This window comes from Mus musculus, chromosome 4, assembly GCF_000001635.26.
Source record: "Mus musculus strain C57BL/6J chromosome 4, GRCm38.p6 C57BL/6J".
NCBI classification, from domain to species: domain Eukaryota; kingdom Metazoa; phylum Chordata; class Mammalia; order Rodentia; family Muridae; genus Mus; species Mus musculus.
Window position 1 is genome coordinate 75,991,546 of NC_000070.6, and position 13,656 is coordinate 76,005,201.

A 13,656-nucleotide genomic window follows, 5' to 3' on the forward strand; every position below is an offset into this window, starting at 1 on the left:
TTTGGTGCAGATTTGAATATGCATTGTCATGTTTCTAAACAGCTTTAAGCTGAGGCTGGGCACTGTAGACAGTGAAGATGGCTAGGGAGAGGTAGGACGACATTTGGTAAGCTACCCAGTATCCAAGAATTGGCCAGATTCCTTCTCTTTTATCTGACACTGACATAAGAACACCAAGAGTATGGAAGTTGCTGGATAATGCCCCAGACATCTGTCAGGTTGCCAACACAAGCCTCACACCTTTGTTGCCAGTGTCCCATTTACATTAACTATCCAGTACTTTCAAAGCCATACCATACATCATGCAGACTCCAGAGGCAATGTTTGTGCTGCTGTTCCTAAAGTTGCTTAAGGAAAAAAAGCAGTTTCTGTTCACTTAGATAGGCAGGGTTTGGGCTACGGTTTGAGAAATTAAATGTTCAAGGCCTTTGGCGCTTCCAGTTCTATCTGGAAGAAGACACAGAACTGGCATTTGGAAAGCATTTGCTCTCCATTAAACTCACTGAACCTTGACAACCAGAGAAGCCAAGAATTAGTCTGCCACTGGCCATGGCTAGGCCTTCCAAAACCGATAACAACAACGAAAACAAAAACAGTGCCATTTATAATCTTCAGTGTGATCCTGTCAGATTTTAACCCCGGAGAACTTCAAACTCACAAAACAAGCTCAAGGTTTGTTTTTCAAAAAAGAAGAAAAATTTTGAACAGAATCTGTCTGTTTGTTTTAACTGCTTCTTGCTCTCAACTGGTTTTAAAAGTTATAAAATTAAAGATGAATGCATCTCCACCTCACTTTACTTCTTGGAGATGTTTACAAAGGCGACACATATAAGGATTAGAAGCATAAGTGATCACTAGTTCATTAGTCCACTGACTAAATATCAAGCTTTAGTATTCTAACCCCCTGAAATATTACCTCAGGGAGGAATGAATACCAGCCCAGTCTCCTATGCCTTGACAGTGTCAGATCTCCATTCATTAACACACACACACCAAAATATAGTGATAAAAGAATATTTTCTTTTTCTCTGACTTAAACAATGACCAAGGTCAGTTGCAGAAAACATTTATCTGTAACAGGTGTTATCAACTGATTCCATATGCACCAATGGAAAATATAATTTTGATATTTTGAAATTATAGAATTCCTTACCTCTGAGACTACATTTTACAAACTAATTGACAATTCAAATCATATCTCATTTGTTGCCTGTCAAAATTTCTCTCCTTATCTCTAACACTTAGAGCATTAAGTCACATCCAAATAACTCTATCTAACTCAGTCATTTCCCACTATGAGGCTTCAATACCAACAGGTTCAACTAATAGCTATTAACCAAGGCTGGGTTCTGAGACCAAGTGTAAGACAGATATCCTCTAAATCTCTTCACAGATACCATAGCCTCTAACATTCAGTAAGGATACCCCAGCATTTTCTAAGCAGGCTTCTTCAGTCCCTGTCTTATCTACCTCAAGATGGTAGATAAAATAGAAATCAGCCAGCCAAAAGCACACAGAGGAAGAAAAAAGTTAAAATGTAGACAGTCATCCAGGGATTAAGGGCGTTTCCTGAGCCAGGAATCACCTTGGCCAATCGTACCTTGGAGACTCATTCTTCGGGGGGAGGCTGCCAATCGTACACCCAGTCACCCACAAATAACAGCCTGGAGTGAAAAGGCCAGCTGCATATGTTTTACTGTAACAGCGCTTCACTTTTTCCAAGGATTTTCTTCCTTCCATGTGGTTGCCCAGACCGATCTTTGTGCTTATTGGCATATTATGAAACATGGAAACAATTAGAAACCACATTCTAGGGAAGGAAAATGACTTGCTACAGAATCAATGAACTATGCAGAACTTGAGAGGACTTGGCAATTCCAGTGGAAACTGAAGTAAAACTCACAGTATCTTTTATCACAGCACATTCTACAGCGGTTTTAAACTGAGCTCTGGTTTTAAGGCAGCTATCATATTTTTATCCTCAAAAACCCAGAATTTAGTCTTCTTATTTGTTTCTTGACTTGCCATTGTAAAACTCCTAAACAAAACCAGTCAATTTGCAACTGTATTTTAGTATTGGTATGACAGTTAGTTTTAATTGTCAGTTTGGCACAGCCTAGAATCAGTTGTGAATAAAATGTCAGTGAGGGCTTTTCTAAATCAGGTTCCTTTGGGTATATCTGTGGGAGATCATCCCGATTAGACAAATTGAGGTAGGAAGGCCCACAGAATTGCCTAGAGACGCAGGAGATCCTGAATTGTGGAAGAGTAGAAAAGTGAGAGATGTGACTATGACTATAAGCATTGCATTTGGCTTTTGACTCTCAGTATAATGTAAGTGGCGCTTCAAACTGACTTTCAGGTAATGACAACTTTAAGCTGAACTAAACAGCCTTCACTAAGTTTCTTTAGGAACTGAAGTCAAGAGGAGAATAGGCACAAACAACATAAAGACCCTCATGGACATGTAGGACTCTCTCAAGACCACAATTGTCTGAGAGTGAGTAGAGTCAATATGTGTGAAAAATCAAACAACTTGCATTTTTAACCCGGATCCCAGCCAGTTTCAATCTTTTGTTAAGGGCTGCTTTGGCTGTTCCAACGTTAAGAACTATCAATTTCCTAGAAAAAGCCCAATGAGACTTTTAGCACAAACAGTTGAACATAGCATTTGTCTCAGGAAACACATCCTGACATTGAAGGTCACAGTAAACCTCGAGCTCCAGTGAAAGGGAACCAGACAGAGACAAAACAGAAAGCTGCAAAACAGATCGGTTCCAGGAAGAAATGGGGATACAAACAGAAACAAACAGAAATGCAGCCCATATTATCTTTAATGACAAAGACCACACTACATGCCTGGATTACCGATGGGTCCCATACTGTTTCATCTTGCCATGATGATATATGAAAGCAACAAATAGAAAAGAAGGTCTTCTGATGATCTGTTTGCAGAATTAACGAATTTACTCTGTTAAGGTCTGAATTCTGAGAAGCATGTTCAGAGGGAAAGCTAGTACAAAAGTCTGGCTCCATCCCCGAGAACAATTTAGAGATGAGGCACCGGGTACAGTGAACGGGAATTCAGAAGTGCAGCGGGCTCTGTGAGGTTGTTCAAGCTTCACTGCTAACAATGGAGAAACCAATTCATTTCATTTGGCAACAAAATGTGGTATTCAGAAGCCAGCCTTGAAACAACAATGCTAAGAAAACAACCCTCTAACTAAACTATAGCTGAGGCTTTCAATTGCATTTCATCCTGAAAGTGTTTTCTATGACAAAAGAAGAGCTTCACTGTTCCTTCTAATCCAACCCAAGGAGCTGGGAGGGGGCAGGCAATGTGCTATCTTCTATGCACCTAGTAGGAAAGGCTAAAGTGGAGATCTAGGCCATGATATTTGAACTGCAAAGTATAGCTACTTTAAACTGCTATCTAAACAACTTTTTTTCTGATAGTGATATCCCTATGCGTAATGGCATGCTATTTCTCCTATCCTTTTCATTCCTGACACAAGGGCTACAGTCAGTAAGTATTTTCATTTACAAAGTATCAATGAGCAGGATAGAAACATGGGATTAAATGATGTAGACACAGAAAGAGAGAAGAGTCCTTCACTTCTGAGTCTGGTTGAGATCTGTCATTTGCTGATAATCAAGAACATACTCTTATTAGCCCTTGTTATTAAATCTGTTAAATATGCCTTTTAATAAACATGTACTGTATGCCACACTGGCTCATCCTGAAACTGTTTTCTGTGATGAAGTAAAACACTGGACTATGTCTGAGTGGAGGTCCCTAAGTCACAAGTGAACTCCTCCAGCTGCTGGTGACAGCTCTGAGTGTGTCTCCTGCTGCACCACAATTGATTAACATGTGCATATGTGTACAGCCCCACCTCCCATGCACATGCACACATCATATGTGTTTACTTGTTCAACTGAAATGGGATGAATTTAACTGAAATTCTGATCCTTTGTATAATAATGGATCAGTCTAGAACCAAGTTAGCTCAGTATCTGCTTTAAGGTTGAGTTTTAATGTTTGGAGTAAAGAGTTCTCTTGAGTTCTCAGGTCAAACACAAAGCCTACGATATTCCTAAAGTATGGGGCTATACATCCCTTTAGGAACTTAGCACTATTCATAATATTGTTTTTATAATAAATCCTAGGCACATTCTTGTTTGAAAGGCCAGGAATGCATTCCCTTATCTTACAGTTTCTATAGATGAAAGAGCAACGGGGCTGGGAAAAGGTGAAGTAGGAAGATAAGAGGAGGAAGATGGACAAACAGATGAAATCTTCTGAGCCACCAGCACTCTGTTAAATCTGCCTCATGACACTTGGTCCTTCTCCTGAAATGTGTACAAAGGACAAAGAAAGGGCTCTGGATATTGGGGGGGTCAGGACTCATCTGTCTTGTCAGATTGATGACGACTGAGACTGCCCAACTGCCTACTGGCTAATGCGGGTCATCATAAGCTTGGGAACACACTGAACAACCACAGAATAAAAATCACAGGACAGCAATTTAATTGACCTCCTTAGGCCATTTAACAAAGCAGACCGCCAAACTCGCAAGAGCAAAGAGTAATTAATGAAGGGAGCAAACAAAGGTTCATTTAGTAACTTCCAAATAAGTTCCTCTGTCTGAAGGGGAAAGAAAGGTAGCCTGCAACAAAAAGATAAACTGCAGGTATTTAAGTCACAATACCTTCTGCCAGGAGCTGCTCATTACCATCAGATGTTGCAGTGGCAGTGGGGCCAGTAAGAACTAACTTTATTATTAGAAGCAATTAGGAAGAAAAGGGGCAGAATTTCATTTGGTTATTTCAAAACAAGTTTCCGTGCATAGTTTAATGAAGGCCTGCAGTGTCAAGATAAAATGTGTGTTTTACTGAAAACAGCTTTTGCAAATGACTGCTTGTTACCAGCTGGTATCTCTAGGCAGAGCAGAGCTGGTAGGTGAGATTTACATGCATGCTGTAGTAGAAAAGTTTGGCTGTCTCAGTTTCCTAGGCATGCCATAGGTAGTATGGCTTGATGATAAAGGATATATATTGTGAGGCCAGAATGTAGGTCTTCAATTCCTCTCTCTGACCTTGTTTTCAGAGTGACTGTCAGGAGTGTTCTAGGTCTCAGTTTAGTCACAGGAAAATGCAAAGTTTATAGAAGCAATCAGTTTTTATAAAATCATTTACATAAAATTGGTTTTAATTCATTGTCAGTACACTTGATGAGTTAGATATTGTTATAATTATTAACTCACATATATTTAAGGATCATCTGTGTTGGGACTACATCGGGTTTGAATATATTTATATGCTGACTGGTTTTTGCATGTAACATGTAAGACAAACACTGCTTTCAACGCCATAGACATTTCTATATCCATTTGTATGAAACCAGGTGTTTGCAGAGACCTCACAAGTTTTTGGGTTGGCTAAAGCAGCCCCATAATTCTCACTTTCAAGGCGGCTGAGCTTGGAAGAACACATAAAGAATCTCATTTGTCTCTTACATGGGGAACTGGGGTTCAGCCTCTACGTATGCTTGGAGGCAGAGAAAGAGACCCTTTACCTGAAGTCTCACCATAAGCATGAATGTCCCCATGTTTCAGTGACAATATCTAAATACCTATTTGTAAAATTCCTAAGGTTAAAACTTGAATTTCATCAGCAATGTATGGAAATTGAAGACTCATTAGAGAATATGGCACACTGCTTTGTGCTATGTTTTAAATTTCCAAACCAACAATATTTAACTAATGTGCAGTGGACTGTAATATTGGACCCATATGGTGGCTAAAACTCTTTTCTTAGACCTTAACAAGAAATGACTTGTTATTAAAATCTATTCATTTTGGAAAAGCTAAAATTAGCAAAATGCCCTCCACATGTCTCTCTCTCTCCCTCCCTCTCTCTCTCTCTTTCTCTCTCTGTGTGTCTCTCTGTCTCTCTGTGTCTCTCTCTGTTTCTCTGTCTCTGTCTCTGTCTCTGTCTCTGTCTCTGTCTCTCTCTCTCTCTCTCTCTCTCTCTCTCTCTCTCTCTGTGTTTCAGCCATATTTTAAACTGAATCATTTTCTGGTTATCCTGAGTTGAACTGAATTATTTATCGATGAGCCCTTTTCAAGGAATTTTAGAGCATATATGCAGATTTTTAGAAAAAATAAGGTGAAAATGGGGGCAGTACTTATGGGTAAAAATCTCCATGGGTTCTTTCTTGTTCATAGCTAATATTCATTTTCTCTAAACAAATGATCTCCTCAGATATCACTTTCATTTTCTCTCTAGCAACCATGACTATTGTAACATGTGAGAATTTCCTTTTTAAAAAGATTTACGAGTTTTATTTTTGTTTGTTTTTTGGGATAGGATCTACTTATGCAGCCCTGGCTGGTATTGGTATCAAACTCTACGTCCTATTTCAGGCTCCTACATGTTGTGTTAAAGGGCAGTAGAAAGCATAATCAGACTTTCCCAAAGGAGTTTCAAATTCCTTAAATTCCTGATGAAGGTCTTTTAAATTCTGTGTTGTTGAGTTAGGCAATCGTCATTGGTAAACATCTTGTAGGAGTGGTAGATTTGAGGAAGCTGGTACAGTTATTCCCTTGATCTTTCATGCTTATGTATTTGGGAATGAGATCTGAGGCATTTGCATTTCCTTGCTTAGTTCTGTGTCTGATAGGAAAGAGAAAATGTTGGGCAGAGCATAGTATCTGTGAGCTGGGTTCTGCCTGGTTAGACCTTGCTGAAGGATGTGTAGAATTTTGTTTGATGGAGAGAATGGGTCGAAGAGTTTTGAAAAATAGTTCAATCAAAGTTTTTGACATCCATTTCCAAGGACTGACTGTTAAAAAGTGCTACCCTGGGGGAAAGTGGCTTCTCAGTAGAACGAAATACACAATGTGAAGATGATGGAAGGAGGATTTTCAAAGAAGTCGACAGTTATCCTTACCCTCGACCTTTCTTCTAGCTTTGTCATCATGACAACTGTGGCACTTCGTTGCTCCCATATCATTCTCCAAAAGTCCCCAAATGTTTCAGGAAGAGATCCCTGGGTTGCAATATAGGCATTTTGTTTCCTATAGCCATCTATGTAGTTGGCATTCACATAGTCACTTCCTGGGATTCCTGTAAAACAAGAAGTATTGTTCAACCATAAGGTAAAACTTGTAAGAGAAAACAGTCTGGATCTGGTTTAACAGCAAGGTTCTACTTTATTCCATAGCCTCCATATTTAAATCAATATATTTTAGTTTGGATTTTTAAGCCAGATTAAGAATACATTCTGCCATGACATCATGTTAAAATATGTAACATTCATGGTATTGTGTCTTCATAATATGATCAAATCACCAAATAAAATAAAACAAAACAGATGCCCATAGAATTCATGGTTTCTTACAGGTTTCAGCTCACTTATATTAGTAATAAGTAGTTTGCAAAGATCAAAAAATAATCTAGTTACAGTCTTTACTTCTCAGTGCCCAACCCTCAATTGTCAGACAAATACTAAATATAAAAATGCTTAAGTCTGAAGAATATTTTAACAACAAATAATCCATTGCAAGTTCACCTCCTAATACATCATATAAATTTATTCAGTAATCTTGAGAATGCTGTTAACTAATTCCTGTCTTAAGCCACTCAAGTTGGTGAAGGAAGTCAAATTCAAATATAAGCTATTTCTCTACTATCCCTGGGTCTGAACCTCTCGAAAGAAGTATCTCACATTTAATGCTCACAGGGATATAGCACATGAGCCACCTCTGTGTAAAACCTGAGTGTACACCGACTAGATCATCTTTACTTTTATCTGTTATAGTATGTCACAACAGGAAGAACAGCGAGGTGAAAAAATAATTTCAAATTCTGTGATTTCTGCAAACCCAATGCTGACTTTCCATTTAATTTCAAGTAAAATCTAAGAGCTTATCTACAAAGCTCTACACTGTTCTAATTTCATGTCATTCCACTCACCTCTTAATCTCTAGGCACTGGCCTGATTCCATTGGTAGAAAATGTTCTCTTCCAAATATCTCCTGGAACACACTCTATCTTTTCCCCATAAATAAAGTCCATCCATACTTGTCTCAGTTACCAGAATTCAGGACACATAGGTTGCTCCTTTATACTACTATCCATTACAGGTTGTGATACACTAAGTTTTTGCTGAACTGGCTTATTACAGATTTGACCACAATTCCATATTTCTTTTAATGTCCTTTGGCAATATTCTTGATTAAAAATAATGCATAATTTGACAACTTCCAATATTTATTAAAGAGGAAAGATGTTCTTTTCTATGACTTTCTGACTTAATGTCTAACTTTCTGTTATGGTAATACCTTAAGAGAGATAAGAGGCAATTTGTGTTTCCTCCAAGGGCAGTGACCAAAGTGACCAAGAAAATCAATTCTACTCAATAGAAAAGGAATTCATGCTATAGAAGCAAAGGGGAAAAATGGGAATTGAGGATAAGAGTTACCTGAGAGCATCTGAGGGCTTAATTTACTGTGTTCAGACACAGCTTCAATTCTGAAGGATGTTAACTACAGATAGAGGAATGGTGTCTCTGCTACAATGATACATTTTCAAATCATTAGAATCAAAAGAGTAGTAGGTTTCCTAGAGAGATAATGAGTTGCCTGTCCCTGGAGAGAAAGAAATGCTTCACAGGGCATCAGTATTCTACGTAAGGAAATACTAGAACATATGCATGGTCCCTTCTGGCCCTGGGAAATATGTGCCCTGGAGTTAATTTTTTTTCTTTATATTGGAACATGTGCTCCCAAGCTAAAAATGCTATATTTCCCTGATTGCCAGTTTCAATTACTTTGACTGCTTTTCTGATTCCAGTTGTATAACTGATCCTCCAGAGAGGAATAATGAAACTCAGATGGAAGTCACTGCACCCTGGGATGAACACATGGATATAGGATACCACTGCCATTAGGTAGAAAGTCTTTTCAGCAGAAACTGAAACACGCACTTGGTTGGAGCATTATTCATCTATTTCAGCTACTCAAGAAACAGTTTGAGTTCTGGCAGCTAATGACTGGTAAAGATCCCGATCCTCCTGAACACCAAATTCCTGTGGATACAAGGGATAGCCTAAATACAACCCTCTGATCACAGCCACATGGAAGTGCACAATTTTACTAAGCCATTATGAAATGAATTATCTTTTTTTTTTTTTTTTTTTTTTTGGAGACAGGGTTTCTCTGTGTAGTCCTGGCTGTCCTGGAACTCACTCTGTAGACCAGGCTGGCCTTGAACTCAGAAATCCACCTGCCTCTGCCTCCCAAGTGCTGGGATTAAAGGCGTTTGCCACCACTGCCCCGCATGAATTATCTTTTAAAAATTAGTAGTAAAATTTAGAGGAGGTGAACCGTTATTGAATAATGACTGCACTTCCAAGAGATAAAAATAAACCATTTCTGTCAGAAGATTACCAACTGGTTGAGTTCAACACCGAAGCATTACAAATTTAGCTCCTGACATTTTGAAAGAGAAAGAAGCAAAATTAAATAATGCAGTATCGATGAATGCTGATTATCAAGCTAATGTATTCACCCTGGCAATAAAGCTGATATTCTTCTACCACGTTGGCATTGTCAGTAGAAGGAGATGATTCCCAGAAGAATGCCTGTGTCAACAGGATCCTTTTACACACCCTGGCAGAGTGCTATGTCATGCAAGATCTCTCAGCCCTGCAATGTGGTGATCTAAGGAATGCTATTCCCTGAAGATCTGGTATCTACCATGTCCTGTATCCAATATCCTTTCATGAGCTGTGCACAGGATGAGAAAAGACTGCAAGAAGGGGGAATTCCTTGTCCTTCTAAAACTATTAAATGAGGATGAAAGCTACATTTCACATCAGTCAGTTTCAAGTACTGAGACTCCAGTTTTTCGGTATGACATATGTAGGAATGTTTCCCAACCAATTTTGGGAAAATATATGCTCTAATGGCTGTCAGAATTTTGGATGCCATGAAACATCTTAGAGACTATTGATCAGGATGTGTCTGGTGGGAAGCTAGATCTGTGGAATTCATTCCTATTGGGTGTTGACCTTCTCCAAGGAATGCCTATTAGTTCATTTAATCTGTAATGCCTTATTTAAAAAACAAACAAACAAAAAAAACAAAAACAAAAGCCCGCAGCCGTCTCAACAAACCTGGTCCCCCAAGACTTCTCAGACACCAACCCACCAACCAGGTAGTATGAGGACCCTGACACATCTACAGTGGAGGACTGCCTGGTCTGGCCTCAGTGAGAGAAGAAGCACCCACCTAATGATCAACAGACTTGAGACCCCCAGGAAGGAGAGACGCCTGGCATGGGGTGGGGACATCTTCTTGGAGACAGCGGGGAGAAGGAATGGGATGAAGAACTGTGGGAGGGTGGATTCAGAGGGAAGTACAACTGGACTGTAAAAATATAAATGTAATAAATAATAATAATAATAAAAGCACTCATCAGAGTGCACTAGAACTCCAACTGTGTGAGAACAAACTTTGCTCTGGCGACTCTAGAGATCAAAATCTAACTTAAAATGCAGGAATGAAAGAAGAGGGAGTTAGGACAAATTAGAAAATTGCTTCATTGTTTATTTACATGGACTCAGGAAGACCTTTCAGTAGTTTAAAATTAGTGCTTGTCTTTGGGTGGTTGCATGTTTACTTTCTGTTTGTCTATGGTATAGAAAGGATTTGTTAACATGCCCTGACCCTGAGTTTTTTGCCATGTGCTAGTCTTCAACAACAGGACAGAATTTTGGAAATACAAGCTATTGGCCTTGCAATCAATTTTTATTTATTTATTATTTGATTTCCTTAAAAGAAGACCTTATTTTGTAGCCCTGGCTGGCCTTGATATCACAGAGATGCATCTTCTTCCTCTGGGACTGAAGGTTTGTGCCACCACCACAGCTGGCTAACAATTGGTTATTTCTAATTATAGTGTGTTCATGACGAGCTTAGCTCAGAAACATTCTTTTTTCTCCCTATTGCCTTAGTGCATTTTATAAAATAAGTAGAATTTTAGGTTTTCTTCTATATTGATCTATGTATGTTCTTTAATTAGCAATAGTCAATTGTGTAAACAGTTACAGTACCAACTGACTATTTCACTTTGGTCAGATGCATGGAAACCCTCAGCCTAGATCTCAGCTATATACTATGTCCCCATAGTCCAATCTCATCAATGACTAGATTCCTTCTAGTGGCACGTTGGTTGCTTGTTATTCACGCCCAGGATTAAGCCTGTATACTCTGAGTTCAATATCCCTAGAGATGTAAACCCAAGCCTTTAAAATAAGGAGGTAGGGCTGAAGAGAGCTCAGTGGTTAAGAGCTAGCTATGCTTCCCGAGGACCTGGTTCAATTTCCAGGACCGCATGGCAACTCAAAACTACTTGCAGCTCCTGTTCTAGGGAATCTGACCCCTTCCCTATCGTGCCCTCTGAGGGCATCAGGCACGAATGCATAGGAAAATACCCAAATACATAAAATATAATAGTAAAATCAATAAGATAGGGAAGAAAATGTCTGACAGAGCTATACTATTGTGTTCTTTAGGTACAACAGCCGAGAAAGTACCTGCTCAAGCAGAAGGAGGCAATTTTTAGCTTCTCAATTTATTTGTTCATATTTTCTAGTTACAGGTCAAGGTTGAAATACCAAAGTTTAGCATGGACTCTGGATGCTCACCACTTCTTTTTTTTTTTTTTTTTTTTTTTAATTGAGACAAGGTCTCACTATATAGCAAAGGTTACTCTTGAACTTGCTATATAGACCAGATTAGCTACAACGCATGGAGGTCTGCCTGCTGTTGCCTCCCTAGCGCTAGCATTAGAGGCATGTGCTCAACTACACCCAGCTTCTGTTTTATTGTAGATCTCCAAAGCTTTGGAGAGTTAGTTGTGAGACCAAGTCTAATGACAGTAGGGTATCCCCTAAGAGTAAAAGGACAGTGCTTCATGACATTGTTTTTGCATATGCTTGAATATTAACAGAAGAAGAAAGAAGCGATGTGGTTTGACAGAATATTGAGCCAAGCAATTAGTGACTTAGAAATGATGTATAACCTTGAAAATATACTGCAATGTCAAGGATTATCTCACCTGAGCTATTTTGTTATGGCTGGGTTGAAATAAAATCTTTCTTCCCTACTAATTTGAGCAGGAGTAATTAGGCTACAGGCCCAGACGACAACAAAACCCATTCAGTTTCCAGTGGATTATAATTTTTTTTGATCAGAAGATAATTTAACTTGAAAAGGTTTGCCCATGTTTAAAGAGTGCTGGTAATTACGAATGGTCAGTAATTAGCCTTTCACGAGCTGAAGTTGTATGAAAAAGCAGTACATGAATTATTTTGTCAATACAGAATTAAGCCACCATGAGAGGAGTGTTCACACTTTTGTACCACATCATTAAGGCAAAATCCTATGTGTACTTTAGAATCTTGGGACAGTACTAAACACTTACTCAGTACTGAGGGAACTTCATCAGGAACGATTCAGCCAATCATTCACCCTATCGAGACCTGCGTGTGACAGCTTATCTGTTAAACCTAGGTGCACTGGACAAATTGATTTCCACAGATTCTTCTGAACTCTACCATATGATATCTCTATGGTATTCTTAGCTTTCTTGGATTCATCCATTTCTACAAAGTTATTTTAAAGATACACAGAATCGCTTAGTCCCTTAGATTAGTAGTGATACACTCTAATGCACTTGCAAGCTGACTCCCACTGCTTCTAGCATGCTGAGACATACTGAATGGGGCAGACACTGAAGAAGAGTCCCACTAGAAGCTGCTAAGTCTCAAAACCAAAACACTGTAAAGAAAAACAATGGCGGTGGAGTGTGGGAGGGAGGCAGTTCTCCTCCAGCAGATTGGATAAGATTGGATAAGAGTGGATAAGAGTGGATAAGAGCAGATTGGATAAGAGACATGGAGGGGAGATGCTGTCCCTCTTGACTAAGGCACACAAATTGCTCCTGGCAGAAGTGGAGCGGGAGCAAGACAGCTAGAAGAGCTTTCAATATTCCACCACCTAGAGAAGTCTCAAAACCTGAAACACTCAGCTCTTTACATTCCACAATTCTTTAAGAAGTAAAGCTTATGTGAAAACAAATTACACTTAAGCAAACTAGTTTATTCCATTTTTGTACCATTTATCAGAGAGAGAGAGAGAGAGAGAGAGAGAGAGAGAGAGAGTCTCATCTTCTCTCCAATACATACAAAACCAAAATCCCCAAACACTGAATTAGTGATTAAGTCCTAGACTGAAATTTCTACCAGATAGAATATATGAAAAGTTTACTTTGCTGACAACATTTAAACCAGAAATATGGAAGCAAACAGTAAGTTACAATACTTTGCTTTAGTTTCCCCACATGCAGTATTCTCTCCTTTCTCTTGTGCCATGGCAACCACTACTTGCTACATCAGAACTGCTAAAGTGAAGGATTTTTCCTTGCAAAACACCAGAGATCAAATATTCCCTTCCAAAGTGGCAGGATCTCTGGATTTCCTGATGTAGCTGCAATGTGAATTCTCATTAATTTTGCAAAGTTCACAATTTGTTTTCAGAAGCATTCTTTGCTGGGTGGCCACTGTGTCACCTTAGAGCTGATGGG

At 39.0% G+C, this 13,656-nt stretch overlaps 1 protein-coding gene across 52 annotated transcripts in view; it reads right to left on the reverse strand.

Moving 5' to 3' along the window:
• Ptprd (protein tyrosine phosphatase, receptor type, D) overlaps positions 1-13,656 on the reverse strand; it is a 2,270,506-nt gene that overhangs the window by 50,309 nt on the left and 2,206,541 nt on the right. For 51 of the 52 annotated variants that reach the window (NR_160919.1, NM_001352630.1, NM_001352628.1 and 48 more), the window contains one exon: positions 6,956-7,131. Coding sequence is in view for 50 of the 52 variants with exons in the window: in NM_001352630.1 (NP_001339559.1) it covers positions 6,956-7,131 (176 nt within the window). In the remaining 2 variants the exon portion in view is untranslated. Of the gene's footprint in view, positions 1-6,955; positions 7,132-13,656 lie in introns of those variants that run through there. The other variant, XR_003954893.1, reaches the window with a different exon arrangement.